Source organism: Salarias fasciatus, chromosome 22 (genome assembly GCF_902148845.1).
Source record: "Salarias fasciatus chromosome 22, fSalaFa1.1, whole genome shotgun sequence".
In the NCBI taxonomy this organism is placed as follows: Eukaryota; Metazoa; Chordata; class Actinopteri; order Blenniiformes; family Blenniidae; genus Salarias; species Salarias fasciatus.
In genome coordinates this window covers 20,808,622-20,832,264 of record NC_043765.1, presented here as the reverse complement: position 1 = coordinate 20,832,264, position 23,643 = coordinate 20,808,622, and the positions used below count along the sequence as shown (strand labels likewise).

General features: G+C 44.6%; 1 protein-coding gene, 1 long non-coding RNA gene and 1 other non-coding gene across 3 annotated transcripts; 2 read left to right on the top strand and 1 right to left on the bottom strand.

Moving 5' to 3' along the window:
* Positions 1–453: 453 nt before the first annotated feature.
* trib1 (tribbles pseudokinase 1) lies at positions 454–7,042 on the top strand. Its single transcript, XM_030120724.1, has 3 exons — positions 454–1,303; positions 2,210–2,502; positions 5,409–7,042. The coding sequence occupies exons 1-3, from the start codon at positions 974–976 to the stop codon at positions 5,881–5,883; spliced, it is 1,098 nt and encodes a 365-aa protein (XP_029976584.1). The 5' UTR covers positions 454–973; the 3' UTR covers positions 5,884–7,042.
* LOC115409511 (uncharacterized) lies at positions 3,183–22,260 on the bottom strand. Its single transcript, XR_003933966.1, has 3 exons — positions 22,174–22,260; positions 12,903–12,905; positions 3,183–3,209 (listed from the first exon to the last, which is right to left on the bottom strand). It is a non-coding gene; the product is annotated as an uncharacterized LOC115409511 (long non-coding RNA).
* trnat-agu (transfer RNA threonine (anticodon AGU)) lies at positions 17,599–17,672 on the top strand. Its single transcript has one exon. It is a non-coding gene; the product is annotated as a tRNA-Thr (tRNA).
* Positions 22,261–23,643: the final 1,383 nt, after the last annotated feature.

The window sequence follows — 23,643 nt, the reverse complement described above, 5'->3', positions numbered from 1 at the left end:
GTTTTGTACTGGCTAGTTCACACTCCGGGTCCATATTTGAAGAGCAAACAGCTCAGGTGCCGTACGGGGAGGCCTGCGGAGAAACAAGCGGTAATAAAAGGCAATAGGAACTGCACATTGGGGAACAACTGAGTCAGACTATGAGTTTTAAAGATCGTTAATTATTGTCTAAAAACATGTGCATGATGAGGAAGCGGTGATAAGTAACAGATGATTTCTTCATTCCTCCGGGCCGCTCAGGTTCTTTAGTATCAGCATAATCTCAGAGCAGGAATGTGGAGATTCATGACAGCCTGACAAACACAGCAGACAGAGAGAGAGAGAGAGAGAGAGAGAGAGAGAGAGAGAGAGAGAGAGAGAGAGAGAGAGAGAGAGAGAGAGAGAGAGAGAGAGAGAGAGAGAGAGAGAGAGAGAGAGAGGAAGAAGAAAACAAACTGATGTTTGAACCATATGCTCTCTGGTCTGCTGTGAAAGGTAATACTGTGTCATCAGAGCCGCGGGCTGAGCTGGAGTCGGTGCAGTTACAGGATTGCTCAATGGTTGTGTCACCAGGAGGCTGGACTGGTCGGGCGGAGTGTTTGAGCTCAGAGCTCAACATCACTGGAGCTCAGCTCACTCACTCTCAGCTGAGTGTGAGGCAGCCTCTCTCTCTCTCTCCCTCTCCCTCTCCCTCTCTCTCTCTCTCTCTCTCTGTCTCTCTCTTTAACTGGGGGCTCTGATGATCGGAATTTTCTCACCAAAAGCACACAGACCTCAGAGCCACGAGCAGCCAGGAGGACCCGGGTTGGATTATTACCGGAGAACTTTCATTTATCCATCAACTCTCATGAGTGCGAGGCGGAGGAATGGAGCGCTCAGCCTGTAGTTTATTCTAACATCAGAGGGACTCATCCTAAACAAGGCACCGTCTCCGCTTATTTTTTTATTTTTTTATATATAAATAGATTTTTTTCTTCTTGTGTTGTTCGCTGCCATGGTGAACCGGCCTGTCAGGATGAACTTGCAGTGGAGCAGACCGGCGCACTGCATCCGCACCGGGCGAGTCGCGCACAAGCGGCTGGACTCGGACGACCAGCCGCCGGCCAAGTGCGCGCGGCTGAGCGCCGCCGAGGCGGGCGACGCGCACACGCAGGGGCTCCTCGGCACCTCTCCCGGATCCCCCGTCGCCCCCGCGTCGCCCCCGGCGTCCGCCGGCCACCAGGGTCCGACCCGGATAGGAGCCTTCCTCCTCCTGCCGCTGGCGGACCGGGACGGCACGCACAGCGCCATGGACGCGGACACGGGCGACGAGCTGCTCTGCAAGGTATGCGCAACCGACCCGCTCATTGTGCAATTCCTTTGAATGAACGAACGACGTCTCAAAAGACGTCGCCTTGCTCAACAGCCCGTCTGTCATGTCAGCCGTATATTTAGCTCACTTTTTTTTTTCACCCAATGTCATTCTCACGCACGAAATGTGTCACCCTTTCCTTTTTTTTTTTTTTTTTTTTTTGCGCAACGCCGGGAGAGCTGTGGAGTGATTATTTGGAACCAGACAAAAAAGGCTCGGTTATTCGGGTTTTGTTTACTAAAAAAAAAAAAAAAAAAAAAAAAAAAAAAAAAGGAAGGGGGGAGAGCAGGCAGCCCCGTGGAAGTCAGTGTCGTGTTGTGGAAATCGAGCGCACCTATTGAAATCCATCTCTGCCTGGCTCAATGGCTTCAGACTGTGTCTGTCAACCCGGGCTCATTTACATACACGTCACTGCAATACGCCACGCTGTGACACACACACACACACACACACACTTACCAAACGCACACACAGACACGAAAACACGCGAGGCAGAGGAGACTGCCGTGATAACAATCTGTCTGGATGAAGCCAGGGTCCTCTGATGTCTCGGATCCGTGTGTTTGCTTTGCACGCGGCAGACCTGCAGGCGTTTGGCTTTTGTTGATTAATAAAGTTAATCTCTTCAGCTCTGGTGATTCATTTGTCATGCTCCTGCAAAGGCAGCGTATTGAGCCGGAATCAAAGCGTATCCTACGCCTTTTTTATCTCGCTGCCAAATTTGCATGCCTGCTTCCTCAGATGATCATTAAGAACACACTGACCCACTGCCTGCCTCTCCTCCTCATCCCTCGCTCCCCTCTGTCCCTCTCTCTCTCTCTCTCTCTCTCTCTCTCTCTCTCTCTCTCTCTCTCTCTCTCTCTCTCACTCCTCTTGCAGGTGTTTGATATGGGGGTATACCAAGAAAAGATCCGGGCCTACGGGATTCTACCGGCCCACAGGAACGTGGCCGGCATCAGGGACATCATCCTCGGTGAGCGCAAGGCGTACGTCTTCCTGGACAAGGACTTTGGGGACATGCACACCCTGGTGAAGAGCTGCCGGCGGCTGGACGAGGAGCACGCCTGCAGGCTCTTCCGCCAGGTGGCTCTGGCCGTGGCGCACTGCCACCAGGCCGGCATCGTGCTGGGCGACCTCAAGCTGCGCAAGTTCGTCTTTGCAGACGAGAAAAGGTGAGACGGGCAGAGAGAAAGTTGTTTTTTGCTTTCAAAATGTTGCTGCAGAGTTGAGATGGCATCTGAAGCCTTCCCCTCACCCACCTGCTCACACCAGTTCGCTCTCCGTGCGACGGAGCCGCGACAGAAGGAGACAACTTTGTTTGGATGCTGTCAAACTTTAGCACTCTCAGTGTAGTGGCACATGCCAGTAAGGACACGGAGCAGGCATCGCGGCAGCTGACACACACACACACACACACACACACACACACACACACACACACACACACAGGCCATGTGTGCAGATACGGACGTGGGCACAGATAGAGTAGGAGGTTCTGTACTTGTGGAGGCAGACTGCTTCGCTTCCCAGATTTTCGCCCTCTCTGTCTGTCTCCTGTTCTCACTCTCGACGTGTCTCTTTGTGTGCACGTTGTGTGTTTCTTCTTCATGTGCACAAATGTGGTGGGTGTTAGTTTTGGCAGACCTGCGAGACGAGGCTGATGAATGAGACCATCGCACACTCCTGCAGTCTATATCTTAGAATATGTGTATTAATGATTCTCTGTTAATGCATTACATCACTGCTGTGCTGCAGAGTCCCCGGCGCTCACATCCAGGCTTCATTCAAGTCGATCTGATTCCCTGAAGGAGTTCCTCACAGCACAACCCTTTGACCTGGCTCTCACACCCACTCACACACACACACACACACACACATACTTGCCTTACTGTCTGCATCTCTGAATGCTGCATTCTCCTCAGGAAGACACACAAAATCCCTACTTACGAAACTATTTGTCGCCTCTTTGCCCTTGCGTCATTCTCTTTCCTGTAAGCACCCGCTGAATCCCACACAACCCCCCCCCCCCCCGTCGCCAGCCCCGGCGTTCCAAAGGCCCTTTTTTTTTATGGTGACTTCTCAACAGTAACATTCTCCAGCCGTGACCTCTGGGGCTTGCAGGGTCACGGCGGATGAATGAGAGCAGACAGCCAGCGAGAGGAGTGGAAGTCGGTTGTGTCCCTCTGATAGCTATACGGCTGCAGAGGGATGAGTCACAGCGTATATGTGCAGAGCAGAGGGGGGAAGAGGAGGGGAAGGAGCTGCAGAGCTCATTTTCTTTCCGTGTGTGTGTGTGTCTGTGTTTGTGCGTGTATCCATACATGCACGTATGTATGCGTGCTGATTAGACATTGAGTGTTCTAAAGCAGAGGTGCACTGCAAGTTAAAACGGCTTTGTGCCTGCAATCAAGTGTTTTGTTGGCGGATGACAGCTTTACAGCAACTTTGTTGGAAGTCGAATCCACTTGACCTGGGAAATTATGCGATGACAGCATCTTTTTTTTTTTTTTAAACACATCTTTGTGTACTTTCGCTGACGACATCAAAACAATAGCCCCGAGGTAACTTTGAAGGCAAAGCTGCAGGTTCGGCCGATAACGTTGAACAGCTGCGTTACGTCATGGAATTTGGTTGCATTTATCTCCAAAAATGGGTTTTTTGTGCAGACTGAGATCAGACGCTTTTCACTCAGACATCGGCGCAGATCTCCTCGAACCGTTGAAACGTGGTATGACCTCATTTGTCCCGCCGTGCACCCCTCTCTACCCCCCCTCAATCCCCCCTCCACAATTATTCTCAATCACACGTCTTTGAAGCCCCAGAACACGAACTGTGACGCAGCGTCCGGCCCAACAATGCAGCGCTCAAGTCTGACAGATACAGAAAGTCACAACAATTCCACAAACGCTATCTTAGTTCACACTCTGATACACACACACTCACACGCACACACACACACACACACACACGCGCGCACGCAGTGCACTTGGAAAAGCCAGTTAGGGAAGGTGACTAGCACTGCGAAGCATGCGGAGCTCCGCTGTCGAGCCAGCCTTCCCGTGCGTCACTGATGTGGCAACAGCCATTTGAGGGTAATTATGGGATGGCTGGCGCCGCAAGTGTGGGACCCAGGTGCAGATAGCCTCGGCTGGAGAAAGAGGAGAGGGATAGAGGAGGAGGAGGAGGAGGAGGAGAGAAGATATGCACTCTCAACAGAAGGATGAGTCACTCTCTCCACCCCTCTAACTCTCTCTGTGTTGTTTCCTTTTCTGTCTCTATCTCTCCTTCTCCTCTCCTGACTTATCTCCTTCTCTACCCTGTTGTTTAAATATCATTTGCTGTGTGCGGCGGCCCTTCTGACTGTCGTCCTCTTGAGAACAACAATCAGAAGCCAAGTACAGAAAAGCGAGTGATTCTCATTTCTGTACCTGATCAAAACTCAACTTCAACGATCAACTGGATTAATTTGGCGTATTTTTAGCTTTTTGTGTAAATGTCAAACTTTCCCATCATCTGCGCTATATTTGCGTGAGAGCGCCGCATTGAGAAATATCTCATTCTACAAATACTCTCTCACAATCTCAGTTGCTCTGGTGCAGGACTAAATGTACGTCCTGTCATTAACAGGGCTAAATATAGCATTGTGTGTGTGTGTGAGAGACAGAGAGAGTAAGGAAGGAAGGAGGAGGGAACTGTTGGAGTAGTGTATTTATATGTGTGTTTACGTGACCATGCGAGTGCCAGGAAGTCATTGGAAAGTTGCTTAGGCAGCTCTCTTTCTTAAACGGGACTCAGTGTGGTGCACTTAGGTCACTGCGAGTTCAGTGGTGTGTGTGTGTGTGTGTGTGTCGTATTTATCTACGCTATGTGTCCATCTGTCTGCCGTGCAGATTAAGGCTAAAGGAAGGATGTTCTCAGCACTCGTCCTGATTTGCAGCGCTTATAAAGCCCTCTCTTGTAGATGTTGGGGGATAGTAGACATAAAAGCAACAGAGATAAATAATCATGTCTATTATTAACAATCTATGTTTTTATTTTCTGTGCTCATAAATGACGCCCTGCTGCCTTTTCTTCACAGGACACAGGTCAGACTAGAAAGCCTGGAGGACTGCCGCGTTCTGGAAGACCCCGGCGACGACTCCATGTCGGACACCCACGGCTGCCCCGCCTACGTCAGCCCGGAGATCCTCAGCGGCTCCACGCCGTACTCCGGCAAGATGGCCGACATGTGGAGCCTGGGGGTCATGCTGTACACCATGCTGGTGGGCCGGTACCCCTTCCACGACCCCGACCCGGCCACCCTGTTCTCCAAGATCCGCCGGGGCCAGTGCTGCTTGCCGGAGGGCCTGTCGCCCAAAGCGAAGTGCCTGCTGCAGAGCCTGCTGAGGAAGGAGCCCTGTGAGAGACTGACGGCGGCCGAGGTGCTCGCCCACCCGTGGTTCCACCTGACGCCGTCGTCCCAGGAAGTGGCTCTGGGAGAGCAGGAAGTGAGCACGGCAGAACAGACGGTGCCGTCCTTTGAGGTGGAAGAGGACGACGACTTGTTCTGCTGACAGGCTCAATTCAGCCAAGTCTGATTGAGGGACCAAAACTAAACCTGCAACGGGGGATTCATTGTTTTTTTTTTTTACATTGTCACTTTTTAGAAACCCATTTGTGTACTGTTGTGTGTACATACACCCTCAAGCTTTCTACAAGAACTTACTGTACTGTATTTTGTCGTCGTATATGTTACTTGCTAAGGGCATTGTTCACAATGATCACTCATTGTGTCTCTATACGTGTGTTTCTAAAAATTATTTGGTGCTAAAACATACAGTAATAACAATGATTCAGAATTTGCCAGATTATGCTCGGAAGATAATCTCTGCAGGCTTCTCTACATGTATCACAGCAATTTAACCCCCCCCGGCGAACGGTGGTCACCGCCGCTCGCTCCCGACTCTGAACTCGCGAGGCTTCGCTAAGGCTCTGGCTGAATGTGGAGCAGGAGGCGAGCGGACCAGGATGTTGTTCCTCTCACTCCCTGACCGGGCTGCAGGCTCCGCCGGGCTGACTCACCGATTAAGCCGAGGACGGCCAAGCACGAGCTCGACGTCTGGAAGCAGACAGTGACATAGAGTGAGAAAGATGGCTAGCAGAGGACTGATGTGTCATCCTCAGCGGGACACTACGGAGGTGTCTCGCTTGCCAATCTGGCAGCGTCTCAGCGAGCGGAGAGCATTTACAAATCTCACACCAGGCACAGAAGGTTGAGAAAGGCAGAGTGTTACTGGTGTAAGACTTGCAGGAAAAAAAAAAATTAAACAAAAAAGCTTGTCACGCGCGCTCAGCGGCAGGCGGCGACACCAGGCTCAGAAAGAAGAAGAAAAAAAACAAAAAGCAATGTACATCTCAGTAATCCTCCCATTTGTAAAAGCAGTTTACCATTTCTAAAGCATGCTAAAATCCTAAAGAGTTCATGGCAAGGCCGCATCCACACAGGAAGTATTTAATCTGTCTTCACAAGTACCAGTTAGGTGGATCTGTTTAGCTTGTCTGTGTCTAATTAGCTAAAGCTAACGCTAAGTCTCCCGGTCTGGGAGCAGCTCTGGCTGTTAACAGCGGGTCACATGCCTCAGCAGCAGGGATCAGCAGACCGCTCTGACGCCTGAAGGAAAAACTGAGATTTTAACACGAAAAAAAAAAAAAAAAAGAAACTGCATGGAGGAGTCTCCTGGTGCATTTTACTGAAGCAGCAGAATTTTAAGGTTTTGTGTTTTGTTTTTGTTTTTGTCCGTTTAAGGATCCTCTGAATCCAGAACACGACACAGAAAATGAAGAGTTTGTGAGCCGAACCTGTTCTGTTCATTTCCGTCGGGCTGTTTTCGCTTTAGCGGAGCCGAGCTGTGCTGAGCGTTCGCTTCGCCGCGTTTCATAAACGGAGGGACTGAATCAGTGGCAGTCAGGCCATATTTGATGTCGGTTGTCTGCTGATGACTCAACACTCGAGCGTGTCTTTAGAGAACGGTCCTGACCTTGGCTGGAAGAATCTGTTCAGAATCCGTCACCTCTTTAATGGTACTTTTTTCTTTTTTTTTTTTTCTCACCCCCTTCCTTATTATTTCTGTTTTTTTTCTGCTGAAGGCTGTGGATCCACAGAGACTTGTCTTCATAGTTAGAGACGTGATGTACCACACTCTAAATGTACCTCTAAAATATATTTTACATTGTCAAGCAGATAAGAGTTTCAATGACACCCAGGACCGCTGCCAACTATTTCGTCCTGAAGCAGAGAAATGACGAGGATGCTGAATCGGGCATATCTGAGAAGTGCTTAGTTCTGCTGTCGCGTGGTAGAAAAGACGATTTTCAGTTCAATATTTTGTCTCAACTGCTCGAGACACCTGGTTGGGAAAAAAAAACGATGACAATCTGACTTGTTCCTCACAGAGAAGTAATTTATCACTTCGTTTCTGGTTCATACATGTAGAGCGAGCGACGCGTTCATGTGACGTGTAGAGTAAACTGACACGGGTGCACAATCTTCATATTGCACTGTGAATTATGTATTTGTGACAGAACCTAGAGGCTATTATTAGTCCAGGCAGGTTACACACAAGAGTTATAGTCGTTGTACAAAATATGTAAATATGTATATTTGAAATATGTGTGAAGTTGTTGAATAAAGATCACTTTTTTTCATACTCACACGGCTAGCTTTTTTATTTATTTATTTTTTTCCATCTTTCACACAAACACTCGCGCAAACACCTGCGCAGCTCCACCGCATGGCTCTGAGGGTTTTCCTCCACAAATTCTCTCCTCATCATCAAGAGGGGAACAAAACATTTTTTTTTTTCATTTCCCTCTCGGCTTTCAGTCTCTTCCCTCTCAGAGGGGAAAACAACTCTCTCTGTCTCCATCGCTGCCTCTAACCATTTACTCTTCTCTGACCTTTGCGTAATGTAACATTTAACTCCTCAAACACACAAATGTCAATAGTGGGTCAGTGTCTCTTCCTGGAAAACACAAGAGGGGAACCGCGCTGTTCTCATTCTTTTATCCCTCAGCTCCAATAATAACCAGAGAAACTCAAGGTCAACTCATCAAACGCCGAACCCATTCAAACTCAAAAGCGTGGATTCTTTTATACCCGCTCCACCTTTTACTTGTGAATCATTTGTTTGACCTATAAGAGCTTGGCATGTCTCCACCCTCTCTGTGTTATGACTACCCTAGGCATGACTGGCCGGGGCTTGCGTAAGCGTTGTGTGAGTGTGTGTTCATGTGCATACCTGCCTGCGTGTCTGTGTGCGAGCGCAAGAAAAAAAAAAAAATCAGATTAGGTATCGAGAGGCTAGCTGGAGTGTCTCAGCCGCTGGGAATCTGCCAAACCCGCGATTGCCTAACGTGTCGGCCGGGCTCCTCCGGGGTTGACAGCAGGGGCCCCTGAAAAGTAGGCAAGCGCTAGCTGGAGTAATAAATATCTGGAGAAATGTGTAAGTGTGAGAAAGAGAGTGTTTGGGAGGGGATCGGGTTGCATGGAGGACGCAGTTCACGAGGAGACCTGTCATTCCAAAGCAACTAAAGTTCATCTTAATTAGAAAAGCTCCGACTTTACAGGATTTCTCACGTTCAAGGTGACAGTTTGATCAGAAAATCCATTCATTTGTGTGATATGAAGCTGGTACAAAAGCCTGAAAGTAAAGGGGAAACCGAGAGGTCAAAGGTGGCTGAATCCTAACAACCAAACAGCACTTTTACAGATCAGCACAACCTTTTTATATGTTGTGTTCTCATCATTGTCTCAGGCGTTCAGCTTCCTGTATTTGTATGAGGGCAAGTCAGGCCACAGGCAGCAGTTTGATATTTATTCTACAGATGTCTCCTCTAAGTCTTGGTGGGAAAGTGTTCTGCTGTCTGACATGAATATTGTTTGGGAAGTGTGTGTGTGTGTGTGTGTGTGTGCAATAGTAAATTGAGGTTAGGTGTTAGGAAATGCATTCAGGTCCACCGTGCCACTGTGTGAGCTCATCCTGACCCATGGCCACAACCGTAAACTTTATCCTTCCTTCTGATCCGCGATCATTAAAACTTTCCTCGTCACGTAATCCTTCAAACAGCGGAATTCGCTGGGCTTTCCTGATGACGCCCGAGTCTCCCTGCTCGCCTGTCACACACACATAAACAAACACCAGCACATCCCCAGAAACCTCCCATGTTCCTGTGATCTCGCTTAATGAAATGAAATTACACATGAAGGTGTTTACAAGGATTTCAAAGGGATGTTTGGGAAACGGTTTAAGGTTGTCAAAACACCTGGTCAGTATATCTCAGTCTGAAATATCACTGTTAAATTTGAACAGGTTTAGGTTTCCTTTTTTTCCCCTGTAATATCAGGAAGCGTCTAGTTTGTTACAGAAGAGCCTGATGAGGAAATGCAGGAGCAGTTTTGAGATTTGAGGGTAAAACACCTGCTCAGGTGTCCGCTCCCTGCGAGATGAGAGCATTAACGCTTCTTCCTGGAACTGACTGGCTGAGCCCTGCTCTCCACTGATGTAATGGAAACAGCCGCTGATGTCGAAACGACTCTTTGACCTGCTTTGATTCATAATATAAATCCCCCAGCGAGCCACGGGCTTTGTGTTTACTGTGGCTCCGCGAGGAGTCTGCATTTTCATAATAAGGAATGTATTTTTACAGTTTATCTTAGATCACACAAAGACATACCTGGAATTCAAGTGAAGGCAGCAGCAGCCTGAGGATCTCTGCTGCCGCCTTGTGGAGATATGGACAACTACAGCTTGACCTAAAGAGCTGCACTTCACCTTCCCTTCAGGAAGAATATTCTAACAGTGATCTAAATATACAAAAAGCACTTCACAACGAGATAAATCAGGACATAAAAAAAACTCTCTTGTCTAACACTTCTGATTCCTTCAGGGGTCTCAACAGCAGAGTGTGTAAGTCTTACACTGCCGGTCTTAAAAGGACTTTTAAAAAAGAAAAGAAAAGTCAGGGTTTTTGAGATATTAAGCATAGATATCAAGTGGTACTTGGTTTGGCTCCTGGTTGTAGAAACATGGAGGATATACAACAAAACAAGTGTTTTTTTAACGGCTGAACAAGAAATCACTTTTATCACCGCTCAGAAAACTGCCAGACCCTTCTGTTGCATAACAGTTGGGACAATTTCCATCACACACACTGTTCCAAGTGTCTTCATCGACAGGACAGGAGTAAACTTGGTGTGCTTTGTTTGTTAGTCATTGTTCTGCAATCAGTCTGTCTGCTGGAGGAAAGAAAACTCTGTTTTAAAAGGCCAAATGTGATTTTTCTTCGGCTCCCGGTCTCTGAAGGAAAATGTCCCGATTAATAAATTCAGAATGGGATTTCCACCCAAACTGAAGGCAGCAACCTGAACGCAGCCATGATTTATCGATGGACTGCTTCTCTAATTAGGAGCAGGGCAATTCAGGAAACAAGAGCTGGCCTCACTTCAGAAGAAACCCCAGCTGCTGATCAGAGGATGGAACTGAGAAGCTGATATAAAGAGCTTCAGATGGAGGCAGTCTGATCAATAATAGGGGGCGGAGATGGGATTTTTAGAATTTTTGAATAATTAGGGCTTTAACTAGCAGTGAAGCAGTTACTGCTGTAACAGCTGAAGGATCAGTGGTTTGAACTAAAAAGCCACTGGAGAGCTCTGATTTGAAATCACGGATAAACAACAATGAACATTGTTAAAAATAAAGGCCGATCCAACGATTAAACTACTGGAACACAACAGAACACAGCGCCCAATAACAACAACAATATCAGAACATAAATAAAATAAACCACAAAAACAAATTTTGAATCCCAAACTCTCACAATACAATGTTGCTCCACAGTTATGGTGGACACCGCTACACTGTACTTTACTATTATTATATTATATTATAGGTAACACTTTACTTGAAGCCCCTCTTTATAACACATTATAAGTAGTTATAAACACTAATACATGATCACAATGCTTTATAACTCACTATACAGCAGTATACAGCATAGGATTAAGGTTAGGGTTAGGGTTAGGGTTAGGGTTAGGGTTTGGTCCTGGCATTGTGATCATCTATGAATGTTTATAACTACAGCTACACATGTTATAATGGCATTATAATGCTTTATGAATGTACTTATAATGTGTTATGCAGGGGGGCTTCAAGTAAAGTGTTACCATATTATATTATATTATATTATATTATATTATATTATATTATATTATATTATATTATATTATATTATATTATACTATTTTTTTTTTTTTTGCAATTTTACTTGTTGTTTTATTTTAAGTATATTGTTTCCTGTGTTTAATTATGAATTAGTTATTTTTAAACTTAACTTGTTCAAATCCAATTTCTGCTTTTTGTCCATGAGCCAACGTGTTTTAGTTGAGGTACTTCCTAAATCAGACAGGCCTGCATAGAAAGATTCACAGATCAGTGAACAAAGTACTGTCATATATGAGGAACTGTCAGTGCTGTCTGGCCTGAAGTGACTGAAACAAAATGTGTTCATGCTGTGTGCAGAACACCATTAAACCCTTATTAAAGAGACTAAAACTTGATCGTAAAGTCAAGTCAATTGTTTGTTTTTGTGTATCTTTGTAAGGAACATAAAGAACACATATCATCTATTGTAAACGAAATGCCTCAAAGCAAATGTGTTCAGTGGAAAACATGTTTATTCTGCTAAATTAAACGTAAGCAAAATTCAGTGAGTCGACCTTATTCTATATTTGGATCGAGACGCACTACACTGGGGGAAAAAAGAGAAAACTCAGTGAAAGAGGGAGAACTTCCAACCCACTTTAATGTATGTACATATTTACCTAAAAATGATCACGTGTTTTGTCATATCAGAAACTTTTTCTTCCAGATTATCCATTAAATAAAAAATATCATAGGTAGACTGAGAAATGTTGACAAGGGATGAAGAGACCCAGAGGTGAATATCAGACAACATGTGTTAACATAAAACAAGTGATCAGTGGTTTCGGACTCAGACAAACAAAAGCTGTATGGATCCACATCAAATTTAAACCTTCTGTGTAAAAAAAATCATTGCAAGGGTATATAGCCGACACAATTTTGAAGTGAATTTCCTGACTTTAGGTGCAACAAGTATGTTGCATGTTTCCTTACAGGTAAATCAATCAGATCTTTAACAGAACATGAATTAAAGTCCCCCCTGTTTTTATGTTTTAAAGTAAAAGCTTCATAAAATCTAACCCAGATTAAGTGCAGACAGAGCCTCCGTCCACCCACTATAGCTCTATCCATGTGAGAGTCACAGACAGCTGGAGCTGCACAGAATACAGCACTGACAACAAACTAACCAGAGAAAACTCACACACACGCAGTAGAAAAACATGCCAATTTTACATGCAACAAAAAAAGAAAATAAATAAAACGTTTCATTTCTGAATTTTAGACGAAAAACAAGTCATTTTTTTATCATCACTGTGGACAAATAAGCCAGTTTAGAACAATCACGCTTCAGTAATAACATAAGACCACGAGAGGGCGCTGTTTTAATGCAGGACTCACTTTAGACTTACTCTTTATTTCCTTCTCTCAGTTGAAAACTTAATTAACCAGATATTGTCGGCTGTGTGGAGGCAGGGGGTGTTTGGATGGAAACAGAAATCATACAACGACCTGCAGAGGAGCATTTCCATCATTACTAATTATTACAGACCTGAATGAACGGCCTGACATGCAGTGACCCTCATCCGGATAAAGCAGCTGTAGAAGATGGATCGACGCTCCTGCTGAATAAAAAAATCCTCTGATGAAGTCTGGAAACTAAAGCCAGTGATCACTGCCAGGTTTTTATTAAATCTGTCGTTGTTGTTGTTGTTGTTTCAGACTCATGCATCCCCACCTAAATTATCGGTTTTGGTAAATCACATTAAACAATCTCAGATTTTAGTTTTGGGGTGGTTAAACAGCTGCAGGCCAAAGCTGATAGACAGTAAACACTTTTTAGCTAAATATGTAGAGATTTAGAAATAAAATAATCTCGAATTACTCTCAGTGACATTTAAAGCTAAAGTTAGCAGTTAGGCCAAAAACATGTTTTTCACAGTTTCAGGTCAACGTATTCATCAGTGTGGGTTTATAATATGAAAAGGCATTGTGACTGGACTGTGTGGTAACTGCTCTCATTGCTTTCTGTAAGATTTGCATTTACTTTGAAGAAAAGAGTAGAAATGTGGCTTCATTTAGCTAGAATCGATATCAAAATCAAATCAAGAAATCCTCCTGTCAGGCAGCTTCTTGAAATTCAGTTTATCCACAACCTAACTGTAAGTTTGTTTTATTTACTGTGAAACACAAACAGCTGGTTTGCATTGACTGAATAAATCAAAGGTACATTTCCATCCATTCATACATCCCTTATAGATGTTTTTCCCCCATTAATATTAAAGCATTAGAATAAATGTCTCCCTTCTAGGAAAAAGCGAGAAAACAGGAGTGCCAAACATAAACAGCATGCTCCAACATCCCCACATGGACGCTCGCTTTCAGCCATTTATCTCTAAAAGGTGCTGCAGGGTCGGTAACAGCCTGCATGTCATTTCACTCATGTTTCTCCACAACATATGTTTCCCACGACTCCACTGTTTTGCCACGGCAGTGTGTGTGTGTGTGCGTGTGTGTGTGTGTGTGTGTGCACTCAGGCTGCAGTGTTGACACCGACATCACTGACTCATAGCTGCTGTTAATGGAGACTACAGGCTGTACCAGAGCCTCCACTGAAAGCTTTGTGCCGTTCACGCTGAGAGACGGTGTGTGGTTTTAATCCCGGCGCCGTTCGCCTGCAGAGCCAGTGCTGATTACTACGACGCCGGGTTGCTTTAGGTCTAGTTTATGGTGCATTTGGAGGAGATGGATCTGAAAAAACTAATATGATAAAGAAAAGAAACTGAAAATGGGAGAAAACAGCCTGTATTTCACATTAGATGTTGAACTAAAAGTGAAATCAGCACACAAAGCAAAATGTTGGCGTTGAGGTGAAGCAGTCCTCCGCCGTCGTCTTGCAGAAAACGCCCTCTCATGCACGTCACTCATGCCTCCACGGGCACAAAGTATCCCGTGCTTTCAGGGCTGAAGTGTTCAAACGGCGCTGTGTCAACCCAGCTAATGCCCGACTTTCCAGTTTCCCCCCACAGACCCGAGAGCTGCAGCGCCATGGCCGCCTCCCTCTCTCCACGCCACAGATCCACATCTGTGAGGAGAATGGGAATTAAGTGGCTTTGTGTTTTTCATCATCCGTGGCATGAAGTGGAATTTGGCCCGGCTAGGAGTTGATTAATTCTTGAAGGAAGGTTCAAAAAAAAAAAATCCAAACTTGAGAAAAACCACATGAGGGGAAACTTTACACTGAGCTAAAACTCAAACCATGGTAATTTAAATGCTAATCCGGGAACAGGGAGACCTGACATTTGTATGTATTTGTTTGCACATGGGAAGCGGCTTTATCCCATCCTGCTGGAAAAATGACAAATCAGCAGATTCTCTCGCTGATGGCAGGGAAGAAAATAGTGCATCGGCCAGGGAGAGAGAGATTAGCCGAAAATCAAACAAAGGACACACTGTAAAGGGATTTGCTCTGCCACTCGGCCCCGTGTTAACTCAATGAGCGTACGGCGGCTGCAGCGGCCTTTCATGGCACCGAGCTCTGAATCGGCTCCGATTCTCTAAAAACGCCCATTAGTGAACTCGCAGCTCATTTCCAGCCCACGGATCAGAAGTTGAGCACATGGGTCCCTTTGTACGCGAGAGAGCGTACACAGATCGGCTGTCCTCAGCACCAGCATCCAAGAACACATATTTCAGAGGACGCTCGAGGTGTGAGTGTCCTGGTGCGTAAAGTTTATACTGCCGCAAGAGAAAAAAAAAACACTTCTGAGTGTTTGGATATTGACCACAATTGCTGTATGAATATGACTAACACTATAAAGTGCACAAAAATCCTTACATAATTGAAATACTTTTGTTTTTAAATGCTCAAAGTGCATTTTGACACCACTTTGACGAATGAGTCAGAATCGTCAGTCATGAGGTTCTCCACACTGTAACAGTTTTAAAACTGTTCCTAGCGTAGGATTGCAAAGATGTGATGCTGCACAGAGTTATGACTTGAAGAAGCGGTTCAGTGAACCTGATGAAATGTCTGCGCTCAAGGGACGATGCTGAAGGTCAATACTGGATGCATTCGACCCTCGGGCCCTCGTGTGGGACTACATCGAAAACAGGCGTGTGTGGCGTGCTCCGTCTAACTGAACGGTTTTATTGATCCTCATGGGAGGGAACGAAAACACACCTTCTGTCTAATTTAACCCTCCACTGACGCCGCCGCTGTCGGCTCATCCCCGGCTCGTGTCCACGTTCGCCGCCCCATTAGCCGAATGGGAGAAGGTGCGACCACTTGCTGGAATTATCGTCACCTTCCTCGGCTCTCGCCCGGTGATTAGTTTCAGTGTCGGGTCAGGCGCCTGAACTGTGCCCAAAAAAAAATCGGAACACGGGATTAGGTCACAGCGGCGGCCCTGCTTCGTTCTCTTCCTCCGAGCAGGGGGTTTATGAACAGGGGAGCAGGGACGGAGGTAATCTTTCACTCCTTTGCATAGCACAAAGGCTTAGCGGGCGATAAGCTCACATACTGCGGCACGCACTGCAAATAATATTACAAGGCCGGCTTTAAAAGGAAAAAGTCAGTCACACATCTGGGAGATCGCAGAATGATCGAAAACACACATACGAGGGAAAGTAGCTTAGTATTTGTAGAGGTTGAACATGATCACGTTGCAGTTTGGGTCAGAAAAAACACTGAAGAACGAAGCACTTTATGGATTTAAATTAGTATAATTGGAAACATTTTTTTCTGTCTCTTTTAAATTGGTCATTTTGAAAGCATGACCATCATTAAACATGATTAATTAGTGATTCCAAACACAGAACTAAGGGCTGCTGTTTAGCTCTGCAGCTTTATATTTGATAAAACATGACTTCCTTCCAGCGGCCGCTGGACATAAAACTCGAGCACTCTTTTCAAACATTCACCCTGGAACTAGGAATCCATATTCAGAGTAATTTAACCTCAGCAGTAGAGTAAGACTGTGGCTCCTAATAGTCTCTACTTATTATTTTAGAGAAATCCAGTAAATCTATTCAGCAGAGGAAAAGATTTATGGTGAAGAAGGTGATTTGTGGTGTCATATTCGTCAGTTTAATGAATTCAAGCAGTTTTTGTTTTATCTGATTGGCACTTCAGGGTATTTAATCACACTTTAAAGACTTGAAGCATTGAAATATTCATTAATTACAGGCTAAGATTTCAACTTTTATCCTCCAAGTACTTTGATAAATGTCCCCAAAAGGGTTAAGTGATTTTTTTTTGTTTAATTTGCTTTTTACTTTCAAAATTTTTTTTTTTTGAATTCCCAGATTATTTTAAAAGAAATTGAGAAGTTTTCCATTTTGTGTGAAAACCAATCAAGCAACTCAGACAGTTTAATTCAAGTCCTGAGGTTTGACGATCTGGCAAATTGTATTTCTCGGGTGCGTTTTGTCTCCTACTGTCATGATGAATATGAAGTCTATAGTTTTGTGAATTGTTTCTATTTTATATGTGAATATGGGAAATATTTTGAGATGCATGTTACTGATTTTTGTAACTTCAATGAAAATTTGGTAAAATATAAGAAAAGTTTCCATTCTGATTTTAATTTCTGAACATATGTAGCAGTCATCTGAGATGTTTGTAAGGATGAAATTTAACTTCTTCAAGTCTCTGAGCCCGAACACCAGAGCAGAGCCGTCAGTCGTCGTTACAGTAGAAACAACTATGAATTATATAACAACAAATACACATTGTTGGACAACATATGTGAAATATAGGACTGCCACTGGAACATTCTGTGTATCTAACACCAGTAGAAAGACTTTGTAACTTTTGAGTTTATATAAAAGACTGTAATTGCAGGGTCGCTGCAGTACTTTTCTATTTACACTCTTTCCAATAATGCAGGTATAATAGAGATATCTGTGACGGCCGCTGTCGTAATTTTGATATGGAAGCACTCAACTTTAATAGTGAGTGTGAAATAGCAGCCCCAGGTATTCCACATTAGCAGGATGTGTGTACAATGCAGGGTGAGAGCGTCCTGCGGTTTATTTGATTCGCTGCTTTAGTTCTCGCCGGGCAGCAGGAAGGAACATTCAGAGCAGCAAGGCACTGTAGCTTAGCTGGGTAAAGCACCTGTCTAGTAAACAGGAGATCCTGGGTCCAAATCCCAGCAGTGCCTCAGGGAATACTTTTTCCTCACAATTGTTGCTGTTCATTGTTTTTCAGACTCATCATTGAAAACAGCAATTCAACTGCAGCCCGTTTCAGTTGCTTCTCACCTGCTCCTTTACTTAAAGGAGGTCCTTTGTTCAAATCCCAGCGTTATCGAAACTAACTGCACATAAACTGTTCGTCAACACTAAAGAAACAGTCACTTTGCTGTATTTTGTTGAAGTTGGTGTCATGATGGTGATTGATGGTTCAGAGTTGTGCCTTAGATGTTTATTTAAATATCAAGTAACTGCACATTGTTCTGATTGTGCTGAAACAGCATCAGGCTTAATCTGGGGTTTGGGGCGCCCTGTCCCTAATAAGGAACAGACTTGAGCAGCAAGCCAGACACTGTAGCTCAGCTGGTTGAAGCACCTGTCTAGTAAACAGGAGATCCTTGGTCCACATCCCAGCAGTGCCTCTTCAAGTGAAATGGTAAGAATACTGTCATGTGAATCAGAGACTGATGTTTCAGACTTAAGAGAAATGATGCTCAAACTGGTCATCTACACACTTCCGATTTACCTTTCAAAGCTGAGCCACTCTATTTTTTTTAATTCATTTTTCATCTTTGTGTAAAAGTTCCGGGGGGTGAGGGGATGTTAAATGCATGATGGGAAGCAAGGATAATCGATCAGCCATATATCAGCAGTGTTATCTCCATCCTTCAGTAATTAGCTTCGGCCCGGGACAGAGTGGACGAGCAGGGGGAATTTATTACACCATAAAACACTTCAGAAGGAAAACTTTCAGCCTTCAAGGACACTAGTAAAGACTGGAGATGTACAAATGCATCTCGAAGAATCTGAACCTTATTGTTTGTCAGTTTTGGTACATTGAAAGTATTGGAATATTTATGACCGGCAGTTTAAAAACAATGTATTCATCCATCCAACTTCTCATTCAGAAACACACTTTCATATCCATGATCAATTTACAGTCACTAATTTACTTAAAACACTTTTTTTTTTGAACTGTGAGGGGAAATCTTGTGAAACTGACTCTCACACACAGGGAGATCATGCAAACTCCCAATAGGTTTTATGTCTTAGAGATATGCAGAACAGCTTTGATCCTCTGCTCCATTTCAACCTGAAATCTGGAAATACAGACAAAAAAGTCAGTTGTATGTGTTGATAATGAGAGATATTTTCATGCATCAGCGACAAACAGGTAGGATTCCTCATTTCTCACCCACAATGCATCTGGATCTCGACTCTCATGTCATCCATCGCCATTCCCATGTGCGCATCTATCAGTGCATGTAAAGACAAAGGCTTCGTTGGAGAGGTTTTGGTATATTTTGTACAGATCTAGTACTATGTATTATTTTTGTTACATATTCCCTTAATGGATTATAGCACAACTATTACTTTGTTTGACATAAAACAGAAAATGTAAGAAAAATCTGGCATTATAGCTTTGTAGATTTCTATATGTCTGTAAAAATGTTTCTTTTTTTTTTTTAAGTATGAGGAGAGTGGCTGACACTGTACCAGAGGAACTGTGTGTGTATACCCTGCCCTGTGGTGCAGATCATGAATTATATTTTTTTGGAAGTGGCGCCACTGTTTGAATCACAGACATTTTGTCTCCTGAAGACAACGCTTTGGAAACGCAAGCACCAACGTCTTCGCGGCTTCTTTGCTTCTCATGGATGTGTTCGCTCGGTTTCTTCAAGTCAATAATCTGCATTGAAAACTCTACACCCATGTGAATGTGTTCACCCGTTGTGCTTTACTGTGCTGTTGAAATCATTGCCTGTATTACCAGAAGTCTAACATAGAGGTGGAATATTTAAAGTCTGTCAGAATCACACATAACTTGGGATTAATGTCTTCTTGTAAAGCTGTGGTCAATGGAAATATCTTGTGCCTTCGTTTTGTTTACCTCCGGACTGTAATCACTGTCAGTCATCGAAATAAAACTTTGAAAAAAATGTGGCTGATCTTCTTTTACTGTGATTTATCTCACTGCATTTAGAAAGGATTAAAAAAATGGTGGGTATTCTGCTTTTTTACACCTCTATTCCTGTAAATCTTGGGTCTGCAGAGGTTTCCTCCTGATTCAACGTTTTATTTTCTTGTCCGTTCACCAGTTCTTGCTCATGTGGAATAGCAGGGTTTTTCTGTAAAAGTTGCTTGACACAGTTATCTTATTTTCACACCACAAAAAAATGGAACTGAATTAATCATCACAATTATTGAATTCAGTGAATACACACTGTAAAAGTCCAGATAGTTTCCATAAAGCACTCATCTGCAGACAGACAGCAGCCTGGACTGAGGAAGCCACCTCAGCCCTGCTGGACTCCAGCACTGTGTGACGGAGACCAGTACTGTTGGAGCGTTAGCCAGTCAGAGGTGAACTCAACTAACCCTCCTCAGAGTGTGTGACTCCACTTTCAGATTGAGTCCTCAACAGAGACTTTACCTCCTCAGGCAGTTCAAGACCTGCTTTGATTTTAGTTTTAGTCTTTGTGTGAAACTCTTTTAGTTTTTATGAGTTTTCGTCACATTCGGACTCTTATGTCTCGTCAAGTTTTAGTCGACTTAAAGTCTGGGCATTTTAGTCAGAATAACCCATGACTACTTTCCTCTAGTTTGACTCGACAAACATCAGTGATATTTTAGTCTAGTTTTATTCCATGAGAATCAAATTTTACTCTCTTTTTAGTGATGTAAGGGACAGGATTATTAGTGAAGCCCAGAGCAGTGATTTGTTTTTATCACATTATGGATACTACCACTCAGTCCCAACTTGTCCTGCATTATATTGATCAAAAACAATGTAGAGGAAAGATGTTTGAGTTCATCCCTCTGCAGTCAGCCACAGCTGATCTAGAGCTGCTGCACTAAAAGAGCATCTTGCTGCCATCCTCCCTGAATGTCACAACAATATACTCATCTGCCAGGCATCTGATGGATCCACTGAGGGCTGATACTGCAGATGTTCAGAGGAAGATACCAGATGAGGACCCAGATGTTCACAACATCCACTGTCCCGCAGCAGGACACCTCACACATCTCCTTCACCTTGCTGCTTTAAGATCGGGGTTTAAATTCTTCCTGGAACTTCTTCACCTCATCTTGCCACATGTGGACCTTCTCTATACCAAGAGGAACGGATTCTGTCCACATGGAGCTCCAGCAGGTGGAACTTCACAGTTTACACCTGCGATGGCTTGGCCACGCCACCAGAATGGACAACGGCCTCATCCCTAAAGACTTGCTGTACGGGGAGCTGGCGACTGGAAGCAGGTCAAAGGGACGCCCAGCTCTCCGGCTCAAGGACGTCTGCAAGCGTGACCTCAAGGCTGGAGGCTTCAACCCCTCCGACCTGGAGTCAGCCGCCTTCGACCGCTCTGATTGGCGTACCACCATCCAGGACCTCACCAGAACAGCAGAGGGGAGAAGAGACACCCACTGGGGGGAGAAGAGACCATTGACATCCCAACCACACTGCGAAGAGTTCATCTGCGTTGGCTGCGGCAGGATCTGTGGATCCCGTATCGGCCTCTACAGCTACGGCCGATGCTGCAGCTCCCTGACTGAAGACCCACGGCACAACCCCCAAACCCCACCCCCACCCCCCCATGATCTTTCGAGATCGATGGATCGGATCGATGGGTCCGCATGTAGCGTCGGAGCGAGGATGGTGCGGTGCGTGCTCGTGCTAATATATTTTGGGGAATTTAGTTTGAGGGGGCACAACATTTATTTGAGGGGGCCAGGCCCCCTCTTGCCACTGCGTAGACCCGGCCCTGCCCCCAAAGGGGGTCCCAGACCTCAGTTTGGGAACCACTGAACATGATCCTCCAAGGATTTAACTCTGCATGAAGCAGCTGCAGAAACCTATCTATCGCCGTGCTTTTTCTGGCTCCTCGTCACATTTGAAACACTCTGCGCTGATTGTTTTGGCGGCATCCGGCGGCAGGAAGCAGAGATAAGACACCGAAATGTTGAAGAGCAACATAAACATTTTGGAAGATGAAGCCAGAGGGCGTGAAAGCAGAGAGGCTCTGATAAAACTGAGCCCGAGTCTCCAAACTCCTGTGAAGTGTTCACAGCTGCTGGTGAAACACACAGTCACACACCTGAACGCACCGTCAGGCGACACAACAGCAGTCACACACCTGAACACACCGCCATATCTCACAACAGCCAGGCCTGCCCACCCCGCCCCCCCACCCACCCACCCAGTCAGTGGATCACCTTGGAAGCACAGAGGAGTGAAACTACAAACCAGTGTGCCACTGGAAGAAAATCTGCAGGTTTGGTAAGACAAGAGATCCGAACCAAACACACAGGAGTTAAGGTGTGATATACACAATCAAAGGTGTGAGCTTGTTGACAACGCATGCCGTGTCCGCAACCAGCTACAACTCAGACTACAACACTGACAAACATTGTTTGCATACACTGGCATATTGTATATACAGTGCATCTGATAGGTTTAGATATATGTACATATAGCATCACATACTGAAGTATACCCTGTAATGCCACCAGCTTGAAAAGAAACTAGAAGTAGTGTGAACGACTCGGCACGTCGTCCGGCGCCGGGGCCAGCTGTGCCTGATGCTGAGGGTGGCCAACATGTGCGGCTACGAGTTCAAGCTGGTGCTGTTCAGCACGCCCAGCGGCCGCTACGTGGCCGACTTCAAGTTCTTCCACAAAGTGCAGGCGAGCAACGACCCGGCGTTCGTCAGCAACAACACGGAGAAGCTGAAACTGGAGGAGGACTACAAGAAGAAGTAAACTGTTTATCAGGAAGGCAATAAAATATTTTTTAGGGAACAAAGACTGAATAGAAAACATGTAAAATACAGGAGAAATTTGTAGCAGCTTGACCAGTGAAATGTGATTTGTTGTTTCATGGAATTATAAGATAAAGTGATATAAAACTACAAAACAGCGTCAGTGGAGTTCACAGAATAGGATCCTGTTGGACGCTTCTCTGCAGAAGAAGACATAGATGTGAAAGGGAATGTATTTAATGTGTTCAGCAACTTTAATCATTGCAAAAACCACAAAAATGTACACACCTTTACCACAAAAATGTGTGAGAATTAGAAAAGCTTAAGTTAATCCACCAGAGTTCACGTCTTAAATTTAAATCTCTGCATTTGTGTTTTTTTCTACCTTGAAATAAAAATCCAGTTACAGTCCGATCCAGTCATTTCAGTTGGTACCTGTTTCAGAATGTTGATCATCCTATCATTAAACGTGAAATCAATAATTCATTCAACTGAATTTGCCAAATGTCACAATACAGATTGTGCTTCTTGCCTTTCAATAAACTGAAGTGATTTCAGCTCCTTGATCACGCAGGGGGTTTTGAATGAATGGGTTTGCTCTGTACTCGCACAGATTAAAAGCAGAAGCCCCTTCAAGGACAAAACTCGTTCCTCCTGCAGGTCGGCTGTTCAGGCTTTCAGGGTTTGTTATGGAAACATGGTGGAGCGACCAGCAAACTGGAGACCACTGTTTCTGATCCAAACAACATCTGATCTTTTCCTGTTAGAGACAATAAACTAAATTTAGTAATAATTCTGTTGTTATTTTTGATATGGAACAACTTTTCTTTGTTGCTTTTCTATCAGAAGCTACACATCCGATATTTTCTCTGATGGACTGGAGCGACACACACATTCTCACTGTAATTAATGAACGGGTGCAGGAAGCTTTTGGTTTTGTCTGTCAGACTGTACACCTCTACTGTATATGGAGAATATGAGCAACAACCCTGGACAAAATATCCTGCAATCTTGGTCAATTTATAATGTTCTTTTTTTTAATTCTTTTTCCTCAATGCACACACACACACACACACACACACACACACACACACACACACACCCATTGTGACATAAAGTCCATTCCTCTTCTTTTCCAGCGTCGCTGTTCCTTAATAAAAGACACTTTTTTAAACCTATT

Coding starts and splice junctions, on each gene's coding strand:
- trib1 (XM_030120724.1), top strand. CDS start 974: ATGGTGAACCGGCCTGTCAGGATGAACTTGCAGTGGAGCAGACCGGCG. Junction 1,304..2,209: donor GCGACGAGCTGCTCTGCAAG/GTATGCGCAACC, acceptor CTCCTCTTGCAG/GTGTTTGATATGGGGGTATA. Junction 2,503..5,408: donor GTCTTTGCAGACGAGAAAAG/GTGAGACGGGCA, acceptor TTTTCTTCACAG/GACACAGGTCAGACTAGAAA.